Source organism: Xiphias gladius, chromosome 2 (genome assembly GCF_016859285.1).
Source record: "Xiphias gladius isolate SHS-SW01 ecotype Sanya breed wild chromosome 2, ASM1685928v1, whole genome shotgun sequence".
Lineage (NCBI taxonomy): Eukaryota > Metazoa > Chordata > Actinopteri > Istiophoriformes > Xiphiidae > Xiphias > Xiphias gladius.
Genome location: NC_053401.1, coordinates 18049420 through 18072429, shown reverse-complemented (window position 1 = coordinate 18072429; position 23010 = coordinate 18049420). Strand labels below are relative to the sequence as shown.

The 23010-nt window shown below is 39.6% G+C and overlaps 1 protein-coding gene and 1 long non-coding RNA gene across 4 annotated transcripts; one reads left to right on the top strand and one right to left on the bottom strand.

Moving 5' to 3' along the window:
- Nucleotides 1-931: 931 nt before the first annotated feature.
- pnpla3 (patatin-like phospholipase domain containing 3) lies at nucleotides 932-22924 on the bottom strand. Of its 2 annotated transcripts, none has more exons than XM_040149490.1 (9): nucleotides 22621-22924; nucleotides 21373-21605; nucleotides 21191-21256; nucleotides 17356-17565; nucleotides 9223-9283; nucleotides 8925-9101; nucleotides 8622-8754; nucleotides 8389-8496; nucleotides 932-3326 (listed from the first exon to the last, which is right to left on the bottom strand). In XM_040149490.1, the coding sequence occupies exons 1-9, from the start codon at nucleotides 22805-22807 to the stop codon at nucleotides 3071-3073; spliced, it is 1431 nt and encodes a 476-aa protein (XP_040005424.1). In that variant the 5' UTR covers nucleotides 22808-22924; the 3' UTR covers nucleotides 932-3070. The 2 variants fall into 2 exon arrangements, with proteins under 2 accessions (XP_040005424.1, XP_040005434.1); XM_040149500.1 differs by lacking the exon at nucleotides 22621-22924 and adding an exon at nucleotides 21740-22205.
- Nucleotides 7097-8627, top strand: LOC120802050. Of its 2 annotated transcripts, none has more exons than XR_005709169.1 (3): nucleotides 7097-7173; nucleotides 7283-7519; nucleotides 8419-8627. It is a non-coding gene; the product is annotated as an uncharacterized LOC120802050 (long non-coding RNA). The 2 variants fall into 2 exon arrangements; XR_005709175.1 differs by lacking the exon at nucleotides 8419-8627 and adding an exon at nucleotides 7979-8131.
- Nucleotides 22925-23010: the final 86 nt, after the last annotated feature.

Here is a 23010-nt window from a genome sequence, read left to right as displayed (position 1 = left end):
AGCTTGGAGCAGATTTGATTAATGCTGGGTTGGGTCCGGAATTGATTTAGAGGAATTAGCAGGTAAGGGATCAGTTCTACTATAGATAAAGATATTGAATTACTACTATACTGGGCTTTGCAGGTGTGTGGTGGGTTTCCAAAACTGCAAATGTACAAGATTGACCATCACTTTTGCGCTTGTATCATCAGATCTGTGGCCATATGTCTTGGACATAGGTAAAGATCAAAGCAGAGCTGTCAACTGATCATCACCTGGTGGTGAGTTGGATCAAGTGGCGAGAGAGACTGCTGGGCAGACCTTGTAAACCCAAATGTGTAGTGAAGGTGAATTGGGAACATCTGAGGAGGCATCTGTCCACAAGTTCTTTAATTCCAACTGCAGGAAGAATTCCTTGTGGGATTAACCTGAGAACCTGTTGGTGGACAACAGCTATTAAGGAACTTGAATCTGAAGGAGGTCTTTCCGGTTTGGTTAGCAAGGGGTCTCCTGATAATCTCCTCTGAATCACTTCTCTGCTTTTTGCAGATGATGTGGTTCTGCTGGCTTCATTAGATGGTGACTTTCATTTATTCAATATCCTCTGCGGTGAGAGCTAGAACACAAGAGGGGAAATCTATGGCTGTTTGTTTTGTTAATTTCAAGAAAGTCTTTCTTGAGATTGGTAGAGCTCTTTTCAAGTATAAGTTAATTTGGTGTGGTATTAATGGTAAATTTTAAAATGCCATTAAAGCCTTGTAAAAAGAACCATTTGCATGTTTGCACTTAAATAATTTTAGGCCTGGCTGGATTCCTACTCCATCTGGGGTGAAGCAGGGAGACATACTCTCTCCTGCTATATTTGATCTTTATGTAAACAACTTAGCCCATGAAATCAAGCAGGCCAGTCTAGGCATATTGATTGATGATGTGATATGGAGATTGGCCATTAATAGTGATTAAAACACAGATTATACATTTTAGAAAGCACTTTAAACAGCAGAGCAGCCTGATAGGTAAACTGTCCAGAGACGAGCCAGGTTCTTTTCCTTCCTTGTTGGCTAAAAGAGGTCCTAGCATTATTTTCTTTTCTTTCTCTCATTCACATTTTATTTTCAGTAGAATATATTTGCTTAAATATGAATGCTTTTCATATTTCTCCACAATACATAAGAACAAGAAGAAAGCAAAACAAAACTATATATACTGTATGTAAACATACACATTAACTCTGGAAATAATCACAAAGTCTGAGGATTCAGAAACATTTAAAAACACAAGAAGTTATGTCTTGTTATGTCTTTAAGATTCTGCACTACTTCTAGGTCAGCAATCAATTTTAAGCAAAAACTTAACTCCTTCATACAAAGCTCAGATTTCCTTGGGTTGTATCCCTTCCACTGAAGCATGCGTTCAGGTGACACTCAACCTGTAACTCGACTTGCAGCTAGTCTTCACCTGTTATAAATAAGGCTGTAGCTCAAGCTTCAAGCAGATCATTGCTTAGTAGGTAGCATTATGATAGCAGGAAAAAATGAATGAATTGCAATTCTAAGCAATGGCTAGACTAAAGGCTTCTAAGGGGGCAGTGCATGGACCTCTAGAACTTTTTGCAGTAACTGGATCAGTCTTATCCAAAGCACGATCAGGCAGACCACAAGTAAACAGACCTTTGGAGGATCAATACATCGGATGGACACGATAAACGGTACAGAAAAGTACAGTATGAATTTGCCTTACGGTATGGATTTTGACTATTCTGTGCTGACTGGTAGAGCCCTCAGAAATCTAAAGTGGCAATGATATAACTGCACCAATTGGAGGAAGCAATGCACTAAACCGTACCTAGTCTTCCGGAAAAAAGAAGAAGATTCACCACAGGCTTCGTTATCGGGCTGTGTGATTGAATCGTCTGGAAAACGTGAAAACCCATGCAACTTTTTTTTTGGAAACAAGGCTGGCATAATACTGTCCCAGATTGTGATTTTATGTAGCATTCTGGCATTCCGGAATCAGAGGTATGATGTGTAATACAACAGCATTGGCATCTGTCCTACCATGCCGGCTCTCCCTTTTACACAGACGATTCAGCTCTGTGACTACCTTCGCTGCTGGCTTAACAGTGAAACAATAATGCCCCCCCATTCCGTGCCCTAACATCAAGCTTAGTTCCCTGAAAGATAGAAAAGCAACTTCATCACAGATACAGAATTTGCTAAATAAAGGACGCAAGACTCCAATCAGCAAAAGTACTGTCAAAAGAAGGCTGTCTTGTAGTGGTCTCAGAGGACAAGTAGCAGTTTCTAAACCACTTCTCAGGAGGGGAAACAAGGCCAAACACTTGGGGTTGGCTAAGAAATACCAGAATTTTAATCACAATTCAGAAGAAAGTAATACTTAGCTGACCAGAACCTAAATGTGTTTAGCTAGCTAACAAGTGAATACTTTCTAAAAATAAAACTTGTCAGATTTGTGGAAAAATTACTTCTTTGTTAAAAACAGCACACAGATTACTCATTTTTAGGAAGATTAATTATGTTTAGAAATGCGGCCAACAGACCTCAAATATGGTTGCCAGAAGCAGCATCATGTCAGCTAAAAGCCATTACACAGAGCCTGGAGATATCACACGCATTTTTTTGGAGATATCACACAACTGTGAAAATTAACAGACATGATCAAAATGGCAAACAGACAGATAGAAAGAGACACTTGTGGAGAGACAAGGAATTCTTGACTCAATTAACTACACTGGAATGAGGAATGAATGCTACTTTTGAATACATTTTAAACAAATAGGGGGGGTTGTATTTAGACCGTAAAACTTTTCTGTTCTGTACCATCAAGACAGTTCAAAAAACACATCCATGATCCTGAGTGAGTTGCAATGCTGTCTTCCAGAACACTCATTAAAATATAATACACTTCATATTGCCCAGAGTCAATGTGACAAATGTGTGTTTTCTTGAAACATTTAGATACCATTCTTTCTTGGTTCAGACTTTTAACTACTTATCAGTCCACCAGCTCCTCACAGAGAGAGTGTTGACTTTTATCACATAATTGTTAAAAGTGCAAGTCCTGAATCATTTTACTGCTGTACATGGCTGAGAGGTTCATCCTGTGAGCTGACAAAGAAGCAGATTTGTTGTGGAGAGGAAGGGGCAATGTGAGGATTATCGTTGTGGTGGGATGAGGCGGAGGAAGAGGAGGTAGATTCGTAAGTCTCCCAGTAGTTGCCGTGGAGGTCCAGGGAGGAAAGAGCAGGCAGGTTTTCTCTCTGCATGGGCTTGTCCCACTCTGTGGGTAGAGGCGGCACGCTCAAGCATTTCCTCAGGATTGGCTCACTGTAAAATGAATTGCACACGTTTAAGAGTTTGTTTCACTCATTTCAAACAATCGTATGAAAATAGGTCACAGCACACACTAATGCAAAGTTAGAAAACTTTTTGAATCCAGTACTGCCTGATTCAGTTATTTGAAAAGGAGGTTCAGATGCTTTTAGATGATCTGACAACCACTTTGTTTGAAGCAAACTGAGGCCTTTACTGCCATGATGTGCCGTCATGAAGAAGTTTTCTCTCAAATGCTTAATGCCTCACTAGATAACGACAGTGATTATGGGCCTTCCAAATTTCTAACCATCAACAATACCACTGGAAATCTTGTTATATCATGGAACAATGCCAGATGTAGGTAACATAGGACTGATGTAATGTTTGAAATTCCAGTAGCCAAAGAGATTCCAAGGTAATTGTTTGTTTGGACCCAGTCTGCTACAGCATTGCTTGGATGACTCAGGAACATCTGTAAGGATCTGCGAGTCGTCTAGTGAGTGCCAAGAATAAGTCAACAGAAAACATTGCATTTGAGTGCTTTTAACTTTAGTTCCCCTGATTTTGGACATTAAACTTCTGTATCGTCAAATCAACAGCAACACAGTACATTCTTTTAACTTTCAAAAACAACTCATTATTAATTTACCTATGTTACCTGTTAAATTAAAAAAAGTTAATTGAGCTATACCTCCCAAACTCCTTGGCACAATGACATATTCTCAAGATATCAGGTCCAATCCATTACCTGTCATTTTGAATGCAGCACTTAGTCTCTCTCACTTCCTAGTCCATTTGCAGTCAACCATTTCTTTGTTCCATCCATTCTTGATGGTTCATTACAGATGATTTGGTATAATATGTCTTGGAATCTTGAACCTGAACAAGCCTGCTGATCTGCCTCCACCCAGCTGCTCCCCTGTAGATCACTGCCCTACATTCTTCCCCCAGATTGCCCTCTGCCCCTAACTGCCCTTGCCCCATTCCTCAGTCCCTGGCTCCCAGTTACCAGTTCATGCTTCTCAATATCTAACTTCATCCCTGTCTCTTTGTCTGTGTCTGCACTTGGGTTCAACTGTTCTGCTTCTCATGTAACAGTATGATCTGGCCATAAACATGAACCCAGCAGACGCAGACTCCCTCTATCAAGCACTCGCACATCAACGCGCCCTGCTCAGACAACATTACCAAGCCCTCAAGACCTTGGTAAGTCAGGTAACCGAAATGTCACAGTCCCTGTTGAACCTACAGAGCCAACTCACTGCTCAAACAATGAGAGTTTTATTGGTAAAGAGACAGTAACACAGCTGGGCCTAGTCACAATTCCACTAAACCACCTCTCCAAGGCCAACGCTCTCAATGGACAGTTCTTTGTTGAAAAGGAGCTCTCTTGGTCCAGTATTCTGCTTCAAGTAAAAGTCAAGAAAAACTGTTTTTTCATCATTGATTCTCAATTCTTCTTTGGTTCTTCCTTGGTAAAACCATAGATTGACTGGTCCATGAGAAATGTTACTTCCTGAAGTTCATTCTGCAATGCTAGTTGTCTACATTTGTCTTTGTCTTCAGTTCATTTGTCTATGGTGCAGTCTCCTCCTCCTCACATCACTCTCCTCTCTCTCTCCCTGCCCTTACTCCTGTATTCCTCCTGCACCACCTCACTCCACACCTGTGTCTGCCTTCGCTCTGGCTGCTGGCTTCTCTCATCATTCATCAACCTCCAGCCTGAAGACCCTCTGCCCAGCAGCCAGTTAGCCCCCATTTTTGCCCCCAAGTGTGGAGCCATTGACACGTATTATGCTAGACTAAGTAGGTTTCTTCTTTCTTGCTGGTTTTTCATTTTTGACAAAACAATGGATGGAACACTAAGACAGAATATAGACTTATTTGAGATTTATAAAAAATTAAAAAATAAATATCCTTTGCCACTCTATGGAGCCACAGTTTTAAACAAGCTCGACCTCTGTAACTCCTACCACCCACCCGCATCAGACATCAGAGAGGGAAAAAAGCAAATTCAACGCGGCGCATGAGTGATCTGATTGTTGAATTAATTTTTTCTGGTCTTAATGCCCATGTAGTCTTCCAGAATCATGAATGATGTGATGATGTGGATCGAATGCTTTTTTTTTTCTGATTTTTTTTTTTTTTTATTATTTTTTTTTTTTTTTTTTTTTTTTATTTATCCCCCCCAGACTGACCAGCAACACGTCTCCAATGGCTGGAGAATAAAGTTTTGGAGAAAAAAAAAAAAAAAATGTGAGTTGCTTCCTCTGTCTTCTGTCTTATTATATTACATTACACAGTGAGTGATGATTGATCACCAAAGTTAAGGCAGGCAGTCACAGATTGGCCAGTGCTTACTAACCTGAAGCAGCTGCAGCTGTTCCTGAGGTTTGCCAACTTCTAAAAGCGTTTCATCCACAACTAGTCATCTGGCAGCACCCCTCATCTCACCTGAGCCAGACCCTGAAGTCCAATTCATCATGGAGGTGGATGCCTCTACCACTGGGGTAGGTGCATGTTTTATCCCAACAATCCCCCTCTGATGAAAAGCTCCATCCATGTACACTCTTTTCCTGAAAGCTCTCTCCTGCAGAGAAAAACTACAACGTAGGTAACCGTGAAGTCCTGGCAGTTAAGATTGCCCTTGAGGAATGTGGTCACTGGCTGGAGGGCTCTGCGCTCCCCTTCATTGCATGGACAGACCATAAAAACCTTTCATACATCCAACCAGCAAACTTCTTAACTACCGGCAAGCCAGGTGGGCCTTGTTTTTTGGCAGGTTCCATTTCATAGTCGCTTATCACACCAGTTCTAGGAATGTCAAATCTGACGCCCTCTCAACAGTTAACCTCCAACCATTATGAATCCAACCTGGATCCCATCTTACCATCCAACCTGCATAGACAGGGAGACTGCACTACGCTGTGTGAGCCCTATTAACCTGTCTTCCTGGAATGTTCAGCCACCCTGGGTTGAATATGCTCACAACACCCTCACCAACGCCTCATCAGGTATGTCACTTTTTGAATGTGCCCTTGATTACAACTTCCCTTGTTCCCACCCCAGGAGGTCAAAGTTGCAGTCACCTCTGTCCACGACCATCTGCACCTTTGTCACCGTACTTTGAGAAAAGCCTGAACTGCCCCTTCTTCATTCCTGTGCCAGGTCTCAGTCCCAAGCCAACCGTTGTTTTGCCCCAGCTCCTATGTACTCCTGTGTGCAAAAGTCGTGGCTTTCTTCCAAAGACCTGCCATTGAAAGTGGAATCTACTAAATTTTCCCTCCGTTTCATTGGTCTTTTTTGAGATTGATCGTGTTTTTAACCCCTTTGCTGTACGCCTGAAAATCCCATCTCTCTCAAGATCAACCCAACCTTGTGTTTCCCTGATTAAACCTGTCTGCTCCAGTTCCCTGTCTCCTCCTGCAGCAGCTCCTCCAGAACCTCAGCTTATTGATAACCATCCTCCCTATACCATCTGGCAAATTCTGGATGTATGCTGTATGCACTGCTGGGTGCCCCACTGCCATATTCTGGATCACCTGGAATGTGATTTCCACACCTCACACCCAGACAAACCCGATCGAGTGCCCATAGATAGGGATACTTTTACATCTGCCCCTGAGATATCGACTGCCACGCCCTCCACCTCCAATTCAAGCTCTCCTAAAATTAAGCCACTTCCTGAGCAGCTCTATCCCTCTCTCTCTCTCTTGTGTGTGTGTGTGTGTGTGTAATTGTCTGTAGGTGCACCAAAGTCAGAGCAGAGCCACCAGCTGCATCTCATCTCCATAATCAAGCCGCTTCAAATCCTCTGCCCTGCCACTTACACTCTGCCAGATCATAATCTCTGCTTTCTGTCAGTGTTGCTATGCCTCCAGACAATTTAGTACCATTTTTTTGCTATTGAGCATTCAGTTTTTGTTGGTCATTCCCTGAACTCATTTTGCTCACTGTGTCCCTTGCAGTTCTCCTGCTCTGACTCCAGTCCCTGTTTCCCTCGCCTCACCAAGCCTGCTGATCTGCCTCCACCTGCCTGCTCCCCTCTGTATCCCTGCCCTACACCCATTCACTGGATTTCCCACTGGACCTGCTCCCTCTGCCTCTGACTGACCTTGCCCCTACCTCAATCTCTGGCTCCCAGTTATCAGCTCAAGCTACCTGATAACTTGCAATAAATATCTTTAACTTATCTCCTTGTCTGAGTAAGTTGCCCTTGTCAACTATTAGAACTGTATGGAAACAGGACTTGGACTTTAATTTTTCAGATGACATGGGATTTGGCCGTTAGTAATATACACTTGTCTCCTATACACAGCTCAAAGTAGCACATTATAATCACAGTATTTCCAATTCAAATTTAGATAGCATTAACCCTGAGTTACATCCCGTCTATGAAAAATGGTGCTTCACACCTATATCCTTCCTTAGCTGAATTTTGGAAATCAGTCTTCAAAACCTTATTTGAAATCTAAGCCTAACCTCGGACTGCTTGCTTTGGCATTCCCCATAAGAACTGATTTTGTCCAAAACAAGACCGAGTATACTAGCACTCCCCTCTTACTGGCTCCACGATTTGTACTATTCAAATGGAGAGATGCAGTCCCTCCTACATTATGTTATGTTTGAAACTTTAAATTTGTTCCTCTGCTTAAAATTACAAGATGGCGTATAGGCTTCATCAAGTGTGGGAGCCTTTTGTGTCCTTTTCTGAGAAACCCAAGACTTTCTCGGATTAACTGCTCCTTTTACTTTTATTTAGTGAATTTTCTATTACTTTTTCATATCTTTTGTTCTATGTATTATGTAATTTTATGTCGGGGTAATTTGTTTGTGTGCGCAGGTTTAAGTTGTATGTGTGTCCCTTTCAGTTAGATGCTGGGGATTGGGTTAACAGGAAAAGTCTACCTTTTCTCAAATGTTTATTTGTATTGTTCTAAATTGAAAGTCATAAATAAACCTTTTGAAAGAAAATTACTGATTCTAAACACTACATAACGAGTGGATAACTATATGACTGAACCTCTAGGACCTTATTTTTGCTAATCACACTGTATGGAAAATCATCTATCACCTGATTGTGTTGGTTTGTTCTCCTTTCCAGGCCAGTCGGTACACATCTCCAGCCATTCCAAACAGCCAGCGTACATCAGCTGGCACCTCTGGGATCCACTCCACAAGCCTGGGGCAGAGCAGAACTTATATTATATACACATGCAACTTGGTCATGGAGTGGAAATGACTTTGAAATGTAGAACTCATTTGCTTAAAGGTGGCATACTGTCATTGATGAGACCTACACCTCACCTCTGGGCCACTGAATAGGCCGACTGTACAGGAAGTGTGTATGGCATGAGCATGTAGGAAGCCACTCTCACTGGTAGCATTTCAGACACCTTGGCATACAGGCCAGGTTTGTCTTGGCAGGCCTCGCAGAACACTGACACACATATAGACAACAGGGCCAGTCAACCATATAGCATGTTGAATTTATTATTTACACACCAGTTTAGAGGCATGATGTCATCTCTGATCTTCAATTTCTACTAAAATCGGTATGAAATGCATAAACTTTGCTACTTTGCTATTACTAAAATGAAGACACTGCACCTTTCTTGATTGGCATAGGCAGAACGATCTGCTTATCCAGCCACCAGTGCTGTTTACGCAGTAAGCGGAGCCTCCGGAGCACCCACTCTTTGGTCGTTTCAGTATGCTCACAGCAGCAGATGGGGGTGCTCTCTTGCAGGGTGGGGCCAGGGGTTGGAAGCTCCAGCATCAGCAGGTCTGTCACCGTAAAACATGACGTTAGTGACACAGTCCAAAGGTTAAGGTAGACACTGATAGCGATGCATCGTAACTAGGTTATTTGAGAGTCACCATGTCAACACAGTAGTACAGTACTCACTGTTCTGTTCAAGGAAGCGCAGAGCATCCTTATAACCGTTCTGACACATCTCAGCCAGTACCTGTGGAGAGGAAGACAGTAAATCTTATATATAGGAAAAAAAAAATCTGTCTTTTTCAGAGACTTTATTGAATTCACATTATTGATCCATGACATGTCTGTGTATCGCTTATCAGTTCAATTTCCGTTTTTAAAAAATAAAAATAAACAAATAAAAAATTTTCTATAGGTATGTTTTTTTTTGTTTGTCAGAGTGATGTAAAATTAAGATCTTGTACTTATATTTTGCTTGGCCAGTGAGGCTGTCATTCTCCTTATACCTCCTGTCTCTTATTTTTCACCTTTTTTACATTTTTGTCTTAAATTCTCATTTGTTGTTGTACAGTGTTGTATGATGACCATGATTCAGCCAAAACTCCTTTATCTCAAAATAAAGTTGTTCTTTATAGTCAAAGTGTTGGCAGAGCTTTGACCCTTTGGGGCTGTCTGTTTTTGAGTAGCACAACTTTTTTTCCCCTTTGCCATACATATGACTGGCTAGTTTTTTTATAGATTTATTTAAGGCGATAACTCATTAATAACAACAAAAAACTGAAATTAAATGTTAGAACATTTTATTCAATTTTATAATTTTCTATTACTGACTTTCTTAACAGAAAATTAAACTGATAGGTTTCCCAGGAATCAACAAACCATACAAAAAACATATGCAACCTCTAAAATAATGGCGTTTTTTAAGGAATACTTTACATTTTGGATACTTCACTTTTTCAGTTACGTGAGAAGATAAATACTTTCCTCATGTTTATACATTAAGTACAGGAGTCGGGATGTGGTTAGCTCAGTTTAGCATAAAGACTGGAAACAGCCAGCCTGGCACTGTCCAAAGTTCAAAAATACACCACTTCTACAGCTCACAGATTAACATTGCTATATGTATTTGCTTTTTATAAATGCATTTAATATGACGTAATTAAATGAACATACATTATGTTAAAAGGACAATTATTTGCAAAACAAAGAGCAGAAGTGTATTGCATTTCAGAATGCCTTTGATGGGCAATGTAATACATCTCTTCACAATGTTTTCTGTGTTGTGATTTGATTTGAATGTGGCATCGAAAAGTTATGTCGCAATGATAAACAATTCAGTTAAAAAAGACAAAAAGCTCAATAATTGCCCTTTTAACAATGTGTATGGTATTTCTATTTATTTCTTTGATTTGTTTTTATTTAGGCATTTCAAATCTTCCATATATTACAAAACGCAGACACATTAGAGTGGTATCGAGCCTCTCATTTAACTCTCACAAAACAATTAAACTTACTTCCCATTTATATAAGAAAGACTTGGCTACTAGTCTGGCAAGCTGTTATTTTTAATTTAAAAAGAAAAAAATTAAGAATATTTTCAAGTTCTGGTTATATTTCCTGACAAAGCACCAAGCTCAATGGTGATATAAGGATATGCACCTGCCATATCTAAGACTAGGCCACATCCTCAGGCCACATGAGTCATGGGTCACTGCCAAGTCTGTGTGTTTCTAGTGAGAAGTCCCTAGCTGAGACATGTATGGGAGGATTTGAGAGGTAATTCCTCCCTCTAAGTGTGGTAAGAACACAAATGCCCTAGTCACAGAGATCTGTGAACTCAGTTACATAATTGTAGAATCCAGACAGCATACCATGCACGCGCATGTCAGGGGACTGGTGAGAAGCCAGGCTGTGTATCAACAACAGAGCAAACAGCTCTACCCCAAAAAGGTGAAAGCTTACCTCATCTTAAAGGTTACCTAATAATGATCAAAGCGACAGGGAATAACAAGAGGAAACATGGAATAAAGAAGAGTGACAGCAGGTGAAATAGAGACAGGAGGTACATCCAGATACTACTTCCTGACAGTAATGTGCAAAGGGAATGGAGAAGGATTAAGAAGGGAGAGTTGAAAGTAAAAAAACAGACAAGGGGTGAAGGCACAAAAATAATTTCTCAGCCCGAAGTGATCCACACATGAATCAGTGACACTCCATTTCATTCTGTCCATTCCAGCTCTCGTGTGTGTCTTAAAGGGGTTTATATACTTGTTGCATTGAGGTCTTAAAAAGTCAGCATGTAGCTAAATCATCTTTATTGTAGAAATACTTTTAATTAATCCTGGTGTACTGGTGGGGCATTCCCTATCCTAAAATCACACCTGCCAGCCTCCCTCTGGGTCTTCGTTCTGGAGAATGTTAGTGTAACAGATGTTTCTACATTAATGTTAATGTCGCCTATAGCTTTGGCAGGGACATGGAGTTCTGGGATTATTGTAACATGATCAAGAAGTGCAATATACGTTTAAATAGAGCTCTGGTAGTTGGTGTCAAGCAGTCCCGGAATTCAACCGACAAAATCAAAACACCTCCATATTTGTAAAGTATTGCTCGGCAAATGACTTCTTACACCTAGTCTATTCACCTGCTGTATCTGATCCTGAAAAGATCCTGAAAGACGACATAATTGGATTACTAAAATAAAGCCAGCAAGAAGTGAACATAAAAAAACGGATTCAGCTTGTGTAGTGAATACTTCATATCAGGTACAGAATATAACACTTCCTAACATGAGCATTTATTTAACAGACTTTTATTACAATTTCTGACAATTTTATTGTACTAAAAGGTAAGTTTGGCCCATATGCATTATGGTGGAAATGTTATTCAACATACAAGTCGCACCATACAATGAAATATCAAATTGCCATTTGCCCACAAGGTTCCATTTGTTTAATTTCCAAAGGATGGGGAGGCCTCACAAGTGATATGTTCAACACAGAGCAAAGTAATTTTTTATCTCATTTGCTCTCAGGGGACCTAGTTTTGGCAGACAAAGGTTTCAATGTCAGAGTCCATCCATTCTTACCTAGTTGAATTAAAGATTCCAGCATTCACTTTTGGCAAGAAACAGTTAGATCCTGTTGACTTGGAGGAAACAAGATGCTTTGCATTGCTTGGGTAACGAGTCACTGGAGTTGTTCCCATACGTTTAACTGACATTGACAGAGAAAATTATGTGACATACCTCAACAAAATTGTAACAGTATGTTGAGCTTTTACAAATTACTCTAAATCTGTTGTACCCTTTCAGTAATCCTGTAACAGATGTAGGGTCATGTAACTGACAACAGATACAGGGTAATGTAACTCAATACAGATGTGGTGATGTAACGCATTACAGATTTGGGGTCATGTAACTCATTACAGATGTGGTGTCATGTAACTCACAACAGATTTGGCCACCATACAATACTTAAAGACAATAACTTGTGGACTGAATAATAGTAGATGTGTGATTACTGAACATCTATGTTTTGCCTTTGAACTGAATTCAGTTAGTTAACTGTAAATAAACGTGTTTTTCTCACAGTTTTCTTTTGGTTGTGACAAATTCCTTTTGAAGAGAAACTGATGTATTCTATTGGCCCTAAAATCAGTATCAATATCAGTGTGCTCAGGGCCATTTTTGAGCTTTTTTGTTAAATGATTACTTTTCTACAGCTGGGACATATCCACTGTGAAGGAATTCTTTTCAGGTGAAGGCAAGTTTGGTGAAACACTTCAGGTGTCACAGGTTCTACAAAAGGTGAAGTACTTTCCCTTTTAGTCCAAAGGATAAAAATCATGATATGGTTTGTCAGTAACAAATACCAGCTTTTGTACTTGGTAATAGTATGCATGGCCCAACTTAAGTGTGATGGTACCTTGCTCAACTTCTTCAAGGCAAAAGTCTGCAACAGAGTTTGCTGCCTCATTTAAAGAGAGGCCCTTTGCACAAAATGGGCCTTTTATTTCTATGACAACTGAACTGCAGCAGCTGCAGGAAACATTCATCAGATGAGGTCCTGATAAAATTGTTGTAAGGGTCAAATCCTGAATCCAGCGGTTTCTACCAGGACATCTGAGTGCGAGAGGCGCTGCTGCATTTCATAGCATTTTCTTGCCAGCCCCTAATGCTTGCAACCCCATCTGGAAAACACAATAAATGAGTTAAGATATCTCTTAGACAGTACTAATGTGTAACAGCAATGTATTAACAAACATTCATCTCACAGACCACATGCTTTTATGTCATAAACATTGTTCTATCAGGGGAATTCATTGTTTGAATTTAAGATTAGCACACAAGACCAACTGCTAAAACTTCTATGCTCTTCAATACCTGGTAGCCTCAGTGGTGAAACTATGAGACCTTGGGATGCATATTTTCTTACCAGGGATACTGGGGACTTATTATGTCTGCCTTTGTGGCTACTCTGAAGGTAGATGCCGTTATCCTACGGCTTCTTTTATCAAACCAGGTTTTTGACTTAGACTGTGCTGGAGTCTCCTCCTCTACAATATCACTCTGAAATATGAGAATTCAAAAAACTGCATAATTACATTTTTAAGTCAGCAAATGCACCTCTGATTTATACACTGACAGCATACGTATGCAGTACATGTTTCATTTGAGTTTTGACTGTTATCAGCTCTTAGCTTTATTTTGAAAAAACATTAATCCTAATAATGATTTAGCTGTTCTTTGGTCACAGTTATGTATTCAAACAGTGCTTCTGTTCAGTTCTGTATCTCTGCTAGGTTGACATCACTTGCCTGCTTGTCATAAAGATTTGTGAGGGGTTCTGGGAGATTTAGCATGACAGCTTTTGGTATATAGGATATTGCATACTCTCTGACAACAGAGGCCCACTGGCTCTATGATCTGTCCCTCGTGTACAGCTTTTGGAGAGGTCGTGTAGGGTTAGGCTTGCTCTTTAGGGGTCAGAGATCGGAAAGCTGGTGGGATGGAAGAGCGGCCTTCGGAAGATCTCTCTTTCTTGCATAGTTGTCCGTTGTTGAAAATTATCTCCTTGCCTTGCTGATATTTCACTCTTTTCAGTGATTCCTCACTTGGTAATGCCCACTTACACTTTTTTGATGTTACAGCTATCTTAACATCTTAACATCTTTGATGTTACAGCTATCTTAGCTCTTAACACAACCCCATCATTCCTGACCACCAACCATGGCTTCAACTTAGGGTCATTCATACTTAAGGAATGATTCACCTGTAAAATAAAAATTCCATGGCACTTGCGTGATACAAACTGCCGTTTGTCAGAGGTATAATTTCATGTATGAGGTAGTCCCTTTCATTCTCACAATGATCACGTAGTTAACTCTTGGTACATCGAAGATACAGACTAGCTAATGCTACATACAAGTTAGCACACCAATTAAATTACCCTGCCTGTTACTAATGCTAACGTTAACTAAGATGAAGTGACACTTACTGTTCCAGGGACGACAAAGCAATTTTTTGCCGGTAGACTCCGAAGCTGAATATTCATCACAAATCCAAATTTCTTCCATTTGTACCCCTCCAGGCTTTGTAGGTTTTCAAAAACTCTCCACAGTAAGATGAGGGAAAGTTAATCAGGTAATTGTGGCTGCAGGTCTGGAACGTTGTCCTTTCAGCTGTTTCAATACTTGTGAAAAGCACACAAGGGTCAGTAATGTTTAATCTATCAAGTTTTTGCAAATAAGGCGTTGGGTGTCCTTGGAATTAAAGTGCACAGTGAACTCTGGCGGCTTGAAATCGATGCTGGTGCCATTCATTTTTGCTCCCACTTTTCCTGCCAACATGGCAGTCTAAACAAAACAAGTCATTTGACACTTGCTGCTCTATTGAAAACTGAAAGCAAAAAACCTCTAGTAAAGTCTGATGGAACAGTGTTTCATAGTGCACTAGAAAAATCTACCGTAATTTACATTAATCTGCTGATTATATTCTCAATTAATCAATTAAATGTTTACTGTCCAAAATGAGTGAAAATTGTTACAAACCTCTATCATAATTTCTCAGAACCAATGATGTCAGATCTTTAAAAGGTATAATATGTAACTTTTCTGCATTAAAATGTCTAAAAACAACTAGATCTATGTTATATATTTTGTTGAGTTGTGTACTTTTGTACATTATCCCAAATGTTTCCAGCAATTTTCAAACCTAGAGAAACCCATCATTTTAATTAACGTAATAATCCAATTTATTTGGTGACCTGTCAGTGGCATCATACCCCCTTGGCGCATGCGTTAGCATTGTGGTTGTCTGCGAGAAGTGATCAAAATTAACCTTTTATCCAGTTTTTAGCCACTGATTTTAAGTTACCAGAGAAACAAACTAAACAAACGTTAGCGGCAGCTCGGCTCCCAGCCCTATTAGACGTCCTGTGTCTGCAAAACATCATTGGAGAAACACTGTTTTTTAATGTGAAACTATTTATTCAGTGTTTTTACTGAATGTCATCCCCGGTCCATTTGTTTTGGTGAGGAGGAGACCTCCACAGATAGAATGATTGACACCAAAGGAATCCCAACGGCAACTAGCTCACCGCAATGACGACAATGGTTGCGAAGACAACAACTCCCATGATCCCATGCTACTTCACAATTTCACCCAACTGTCTTTTGTTGTTGTTTTGATTGAGAGACCCCTAGCAGCAGAAATTGCATAGCATGCATTTCAATGTCATTCTGGCTGACCAACTCTAAACACAATGATATATAGTTTAGTGTGACATACAACAGAGAAAAGCAGCAAATCCTCACTTTGTAAGAATGGAAACTAGTGAATGTTTGGCATTTGTGCTCATAAAACGACTGAAACGATTAGTCAATTATCAAACTAGCTGCAGAATAATTTTCTGTTCATCAACTTATGGTTTCAGGTTTACTGTAGTTCAAATATGAATGATATGATAAAAATTCACTTTTTTCATTATCAATTGATCTCAAGAATTTTTTTATGATTAATTGATTCATTGTTTAGTTTATAAAAAAATAGTCAAAAATAGTGAAAAAAAAAATGCCCATTTCAACTTCCCAAAGTCCAAGGTGGCATCTTTCAATGTCTTGTTTTGTTTGACCTACTGTCCAAAACTTCAAGCTATTTGATTTACAATGATTTATGACAAAGAAAAGCAGCAAATTCTCACACTGAAGAAGCAGCAGCCAGAGCATGACTTTTTTTCATCAAGAGAAATTCAAATCTTTTTCATTTCAGCTATGTTGTATATAAAAGTCCGGTAATAAAGGATAATGGACAATTCATATCTCAAATCTTTTATTGTACAAAATAAATGAAGACAATCTAGGTTAAGCTGTGATGCATGCTATGCTACACAGACCATGTAACATTTGACTTTTGCTGAACAGTGGCCACTGTGGGATAATAGTAAATTGTAAAATGTACAGTAGTGTGACAATAGTACAAGTGAGCATTATCAAATGAGCATATGGACTCAGTTCTATAAAAACAATGTCTATAAAAAATTTGGGGATATTAGCTAAAATTAGCCACTATAAGCTACTGGTCAGACCAGACCAAGTAAGACTGTAGCCCTGAGTTAACTGAACTGAGTGAGGGTGTATTTTATTGCCTATAAATTCACATTTTTATTTCTGAGAGGTAGAATATGTTATTTCTTCTGTTAAAAGTAACATAGCATCACAACATGGATATATCACTTTAAAAAGTTCTATATTACCTGGCTCGTTAGCTGCTAAATGTTACACTTTTTTCACCAGGTAGTTGCCAACTTTGCCTGTTTTTAAGTTTGTTGTTGAGCTGTTTTTGGGTCTGAAAACCAAGGCAATGAGCCTAAAGAGGCTGCAGTGTAAAGGGTTAGACCTGAGGGGAACCGCAGATTTTGATGGTAATTCTTTGTGGGTTCACTTCTGAGTGACCTATTGTTTATTGTTTTAAATATCGATTGGTGCAGATTTAAATGAGTTTGAAATGTGCACTGTTGCACTGAGCACTAATGGACCAGGACTCAGAACTGGCAAACTAATTTCTAAGTTTTAAATTACTCAGATTCTAGGGAAAACAAACAAACAAACTAACAAAAAAACCTTGAAATGAGCATGGTTTAAGCACATTTAGCCTCATAAACCACACTTTTTTAAATAACATGACAAGTAGGACACTTACAGTTTTGCATCATATTTTTCAACAGTTATTTTCTTTTCCTGCTTTATACTTGTCACACGTTATCAACTGCCCCTTCCATGCCATCTGAAAAATCTCAAAGTTCCTATAATTTTACCTACCTTTGGTTCTGGTGGAAACAGGGCTCTGCTGAGGCGGTACATGTTGCCCAGGTTCATCTGGATGCTGGTGTTGGTGAAGCGCAGCTCATGAAAGCTTGTGGAGTTGTCGCGGGGACAGATGTCGCTCTCACCAGAAAATGGAGAAATGGTGATGGTGTTCTTCAACTCCGACTGTGGCAGGTTATCGCTGATCCCACCATCCACGTAACGCTAAAGACACAGAAACAGGTAAAGTGACAGAAATAATGTATGTATCTAATTTCACTCATGAGTTGAAGTAGTTTAAACTTTGTCGACAGAGTAGATTGCAATATTTACACTTCCTGCACTCTGTCAACCATTACAGAACAGGTTTCATTGAAACACTTGGGATATTGTTCTTTACTGCTGTACCATGATAATGGGCCCAGGCTCTACACAAAGCCGTTTTTGTATCCACACATTTTGGTCATATTTTGAACCACTGCCTCTTGATCCTGTGATTGCTCCGACCTACCAGAGAAGACACTTCAGCCTCTCAAAATTAAAAACCCAGTCACTCTATACTAACATTAGAACCCACTTCACATTGTCAGTCACATTTCTCTAACATTAACATCTTTGTACATGAGTAACTCAGTTTTTAGAGACCTTACCCAGCTATTTATATCATGAGATGCTCCAGTTCCATTTCAGACTCAACCTGTGGAACATCAGAAAATGAAAGGAGGCTGATAATGTAACGTAGTGGGAATTTTCCTCATTTTAAGTGCCTGTTGTATAATGCCATTAAGCTTGGCAGAGATGTTGCCAGCGGACTAAACAAGTGAAAACGTAGCCTCTGCCTTAGAAACTGCCAGCCCTACAGACTATAGGTCAGTGAGGAAATGGAGGTCAGGATCATTCAGTGTGCATATGAGTATATAAATGTGTATATTGACACTTTTACATATATTACTGAACTTCTTATTATAATACTGAAAACTATACATTAGTGTGTACATACATTAGTATTGGGCCCATTTTTAATCACGCTGTGATAATTCCATTGTTGTATTTACAACTATTTTCTTAATTTATTGATTTATGTTTTTACATTTTTGCAACTAAGGCTATTCCTACAGCCCCTGCCATCCGAAGATGGGGATATCCTTGCATCTCCTGAGATTTCTTCAGTCTTCAGTTTGTCGTTGTTGTAGGCCTGTAAAGCACTTTAAGACACTATATTGTTTGGCTGTACAAATTAGAGCTTGACTTCTGACTCAGTTTATCAGTATTATCTGCAAACTATTATCTTATCATGGATTTGTCCTATTGGCACATACTGTATTTCCAATGCTAAGTAACAACAAATTGCAATATAGAAATGCCACAGATATTTTGAGGTAGTTCAGAAACAGGGACGCAATTACATTACATTATTTTTATTAGCCACGCTGGTGCCGTGGGTCCATGGATGGCAATGTTAAGTCTGTTGGTCCATAACTTTGGACGAGACTGAAATATCTCAAAAACTTTTGGATGGGTTGCCATGAAAATATGTTCACAGATACCTGCGAAGGTAATAACATTCCCCTCAGCCTCTACTGGATTTTGTTTTTAGTGCTAATTAGCAAATGTTAAGCCACGCTAAACTAAGAGGGTGAACATGGTAAATATTATACATGTTGAACATCAGCCTGTTATCACCCTCACTGTGAGCATGTTAGCATTATAAGGTTAGCATTTAGCTCAAGGCACCGCTACCATGGCTGTATACTCTTGGCCTTGTTCAACTGTAAAATGTCCAGCTCAGTGCATATCTTGGTCACAGTTTGTTACAAAATAAATAAAACTGTCTTTTGTTTGTACCGAAAATAAATCCAAAAGTTCATTGCACACTCCAAGTACCAATTACAATGAGCTTTGAAGAAAGAGCCAGAAATATAATATAATATATATATATATATATATATATATATATGTGTGTGTGTACATTGTTAAGTAGGCGTTATCACTAATTAAACCCAAAGAAATATTAATTTCTCTTAAGAATTTTTTCTAAACTTTCTTAAGTTCTCAAGTTGCCTAAAAACTAATGTTTGATTTTTGACATATAGACCATGTATTAGGCTGGTCTCTACAATACTATAGGTCCACAAAGTGTCATGCCTCAAGTTAGTGAACACTCATGCAAAATCAGTGACTCAAACTAAACTGGGCTCTGAGCCAGCAGCCAGTCTAGGTAGAAGAAAGTACACAATGTACAGAGTCCACAGATAACGCCTGCAGACAGATTACTGTATGTACAAACAGACATGTAACATGTAAGCACTTCAACTGAAGCTTATTGGACTCACTGTTTTTCCTGTGGTGTTTTGACACTGAACTTTGGCTCTAAGGCTGAGATAACAAGCGCTATTCAGGGTGAAATGCACCAAGATGTCCACAAAGAGGATGTCTGTCAAAGGATGATCTGTTTTGCCATGGTGATGTACTGTGTGACTGGAGCTTCACTGCCAGGATGCTCATCCTAAGACTAAAAACTATTAGTATACCATTTTCCTTTATTGAAATATACTGTAAATTACTATATTGAATTCATTGTTGCTTTTTAAAGTTGGAACCTTATAGTTATTCTGTGCATTTCATGATACTTGATTGTTAAACTATTTACTTTTGTATGTTATTATTTCATCTGTACTCCATAAATTAGCTCAGATGCTGTCAGTGGATACACTTTAACTAACAGTTCAACTTTTAGCACTTTCACTGCAACTGAAACTTAAGGTCATTGCAATGCTTACATTTCAAACGACAGTTTGAACACTTTCAATGTGTCATTGAAAGTGACACTTGTATTTGGTAATTATGATATAACTTGATCTGAATCCAATCTTCTGTGTATGACCTGGCGGCAAAGGTTAGGAAGTGAGTCTGATGAGATCACTGTCAAAGTCCAATTGCAGCTAATAAGTCAAAGTGAAAGCAACACTCATATCAGGAATTAGGACTTGCGGCTAAAATGATAACCACATTTCTTTTTTTAAGCATACAAATCACTAATCATGATTTATTGTAATGGAAAACAAAATGATCTCATAGCTGTTTTGCAACCTCACCTGTATTTCCCATGTTGCATTCAGAGCAGTATCCTCCTATTTTCAGATTTTACTGGAATACTGTCATATAAAGGTATGTTTTTCATCACAGCCGCACCCAAAGGCAATCCAAATGGTTTTTAAATTACGGACCATGACCCACTTTTAATACAGCTTTTGAACATTTAGAGGATTTCTCTCTCTGATATATGGCTTGCCTAGCCTGCCTGCAGTCAGGCTCTCTCTCTGTCTCTCTCTCAAAATTTCACATCAATTTTAGTACAGTATGTTTTACCGGCATTAATGTCAGATGACCAATTATGACAAAGCGTCAAGGATAATACAACTGTTAGAGCCGTAGTTCTGTGTGTGTTTCTTGTTTTTGTTCTGCTCTCTCTCCTGTGCTCCTCCAAGTACCACTCTCCTGCAGCAGGTGGTTGAGCGTTTCCACTTGCTAATCAGCATCGGGAGTAACAAGACTGGGAGAGGAGATGCAGCTAGTGTCAGGGGGCCATTCAACAGCTTCTAGGATGTGTGATGGTGTTGCCTCGAGTTGTAGCATGCAGAGATGGTTGTCTTACTCCCTTTTGGAGGGATGGTGTTTATTGTGTTTTGTTTTTCTGATTACTGGTTCACTAAAGCTCTCAAGATGTTAAGACTCTGGATACAGATTGTTTCCTTTTTAATAATAATATTGTGAAATATTTTGTATGAATAATTGTGCTTCCCTAAAGTGGAAACGAAAGGACAGGGAATAAAATGGATAGCACACCTACCACTCCTCTGAAGGATGGAGGAATCAGCCCGCAGTAGATGGGGATGAAACAACTACAGATCAGCGCCTATGGACAGCGTTAAATCAGAAGAAATCAATTTCCTGAGGCTGGCATTACTGTAACAGAGGCCCTAAAAGCTTCTCCAGATTTATTAGATAACCATGTCAACACCTTCCCAGTACCTGAATGAGTTCCTCTTTGGAGTTAAACTCAGACACCAGCACATTCTCCCCATCAGACACTCTGGTCAGCGAAACACACAGCCGCCCCGAAGCCAGGACATGTGCGTCAGAGGGCAGGTCACGATTCAGGCGTGACTTCATCACCTTGACCAGGTTGAAGGTGGGGTGAAGGGGGCCCAGGTTCCTCTTCCTAGCCTCCTTCGCCACCTCAATCACATCTTCACAGCATTTAGCTAGGAAATAGAAGAAGGACAAATTAAGATGAAGGGGATGCTACATTCATGCTTTGAAGTTTCTCTCTGATCAATCAACTGCAAACGAAAAGACACTGCTTCAAGTGTCAACTTCCGACTAGATCAATACTTACTAAAGCTACCAGGAGTCAGCGACCAACAGTGACCTGGGTGAGCCCTCTTCCGAGTACTCAGTCCATGCTGAGGTTACAGCAGTTTCTATTGGGCAATGCACATAGGCTGACCACTTAGGGCCTCAGAAAGAGCATATTCTCTTATGATCCAGTAGCTCCATGCCACTGTTTCAAATTTAAACACGTACTGAATATATATCAATGGAAGCCAGTATCAGCCTACTGCACATACTCTATTTTTATCAGCTTTACACCTAACTATGCAGTAGTTTGAGTCCTTATGCTAGATTTAACTATCTTCCAAATCTGATAGTGATGGACAAGATACATCTAATGTTGTACAGATATCAAAATTATCTAGGGCACGTTTATTCGGTGTTAGTATAATTATGGCAAAAAAATTGAATTTATATTGCAAAAAATACATATATTAACATATACTCATTTTGACTAAAAATAATAATCATCAAACTTTGTATTTGTAAGCCTACATGTTACTTATATTAAGATGAAGTATGTTTTAGAAAGTGGAAAACTGAGCCATATTTAATGTGTGATAATTTGGTATTTCTACATGCAAAAATACACACAGATATGTAAAAAAACCCAAAAAACAATTCAACTAAAATCTACTGAAATTTACTACATTTTTTCTAAAATTCAACTTGTTTTTCCCATTTTTGTAATGTGCGCAGCAGTCATTAAAGCGTTAGGCTTTTGATACCATTACTACTGCTACAAATTCAAACAACAACAATAATAATAATAATAATAATAATAATAATAATAATAATAATAATAATAATAATAATAATAATAAAGGACTTCCGGTTTCCTGTGCATAAAGCTCCAGGCTGCCGAGCCGCAGCGGTGTGTCTTACTTATCGATGTCTGGCTAGCGAGTACCGAGGCAGTCAGAGCACCGGCAGAGGCTCCGTAAAGCTTAGTGGCCCCTTCGACGAGGTAGGGCGCTTTCTCCAGCAGGCAGCTGGCAACTCCGACGTGGTAAATTCCCAGGAAACCGCACCCCGCGAAAGACAGATTCCAGCCGCCGTTTAGGTCGAACATGGCGAGACATACCCCGGCTGAGAAGCCCTGAGAGTGGAAAGATCACCGAGTGCGCAGCGGCTGTTGTGTAAGACTCACCGCTGTCACCCCTGTTGGACGGAGAGAAGCAGACGGGCAGTCTATATAGACGAAGTGCAGGGAGGGCCCGCTGCTGATGATGCATTCAGGTGCAGTCATAACTATCACCTCCCCGATATAGGCGG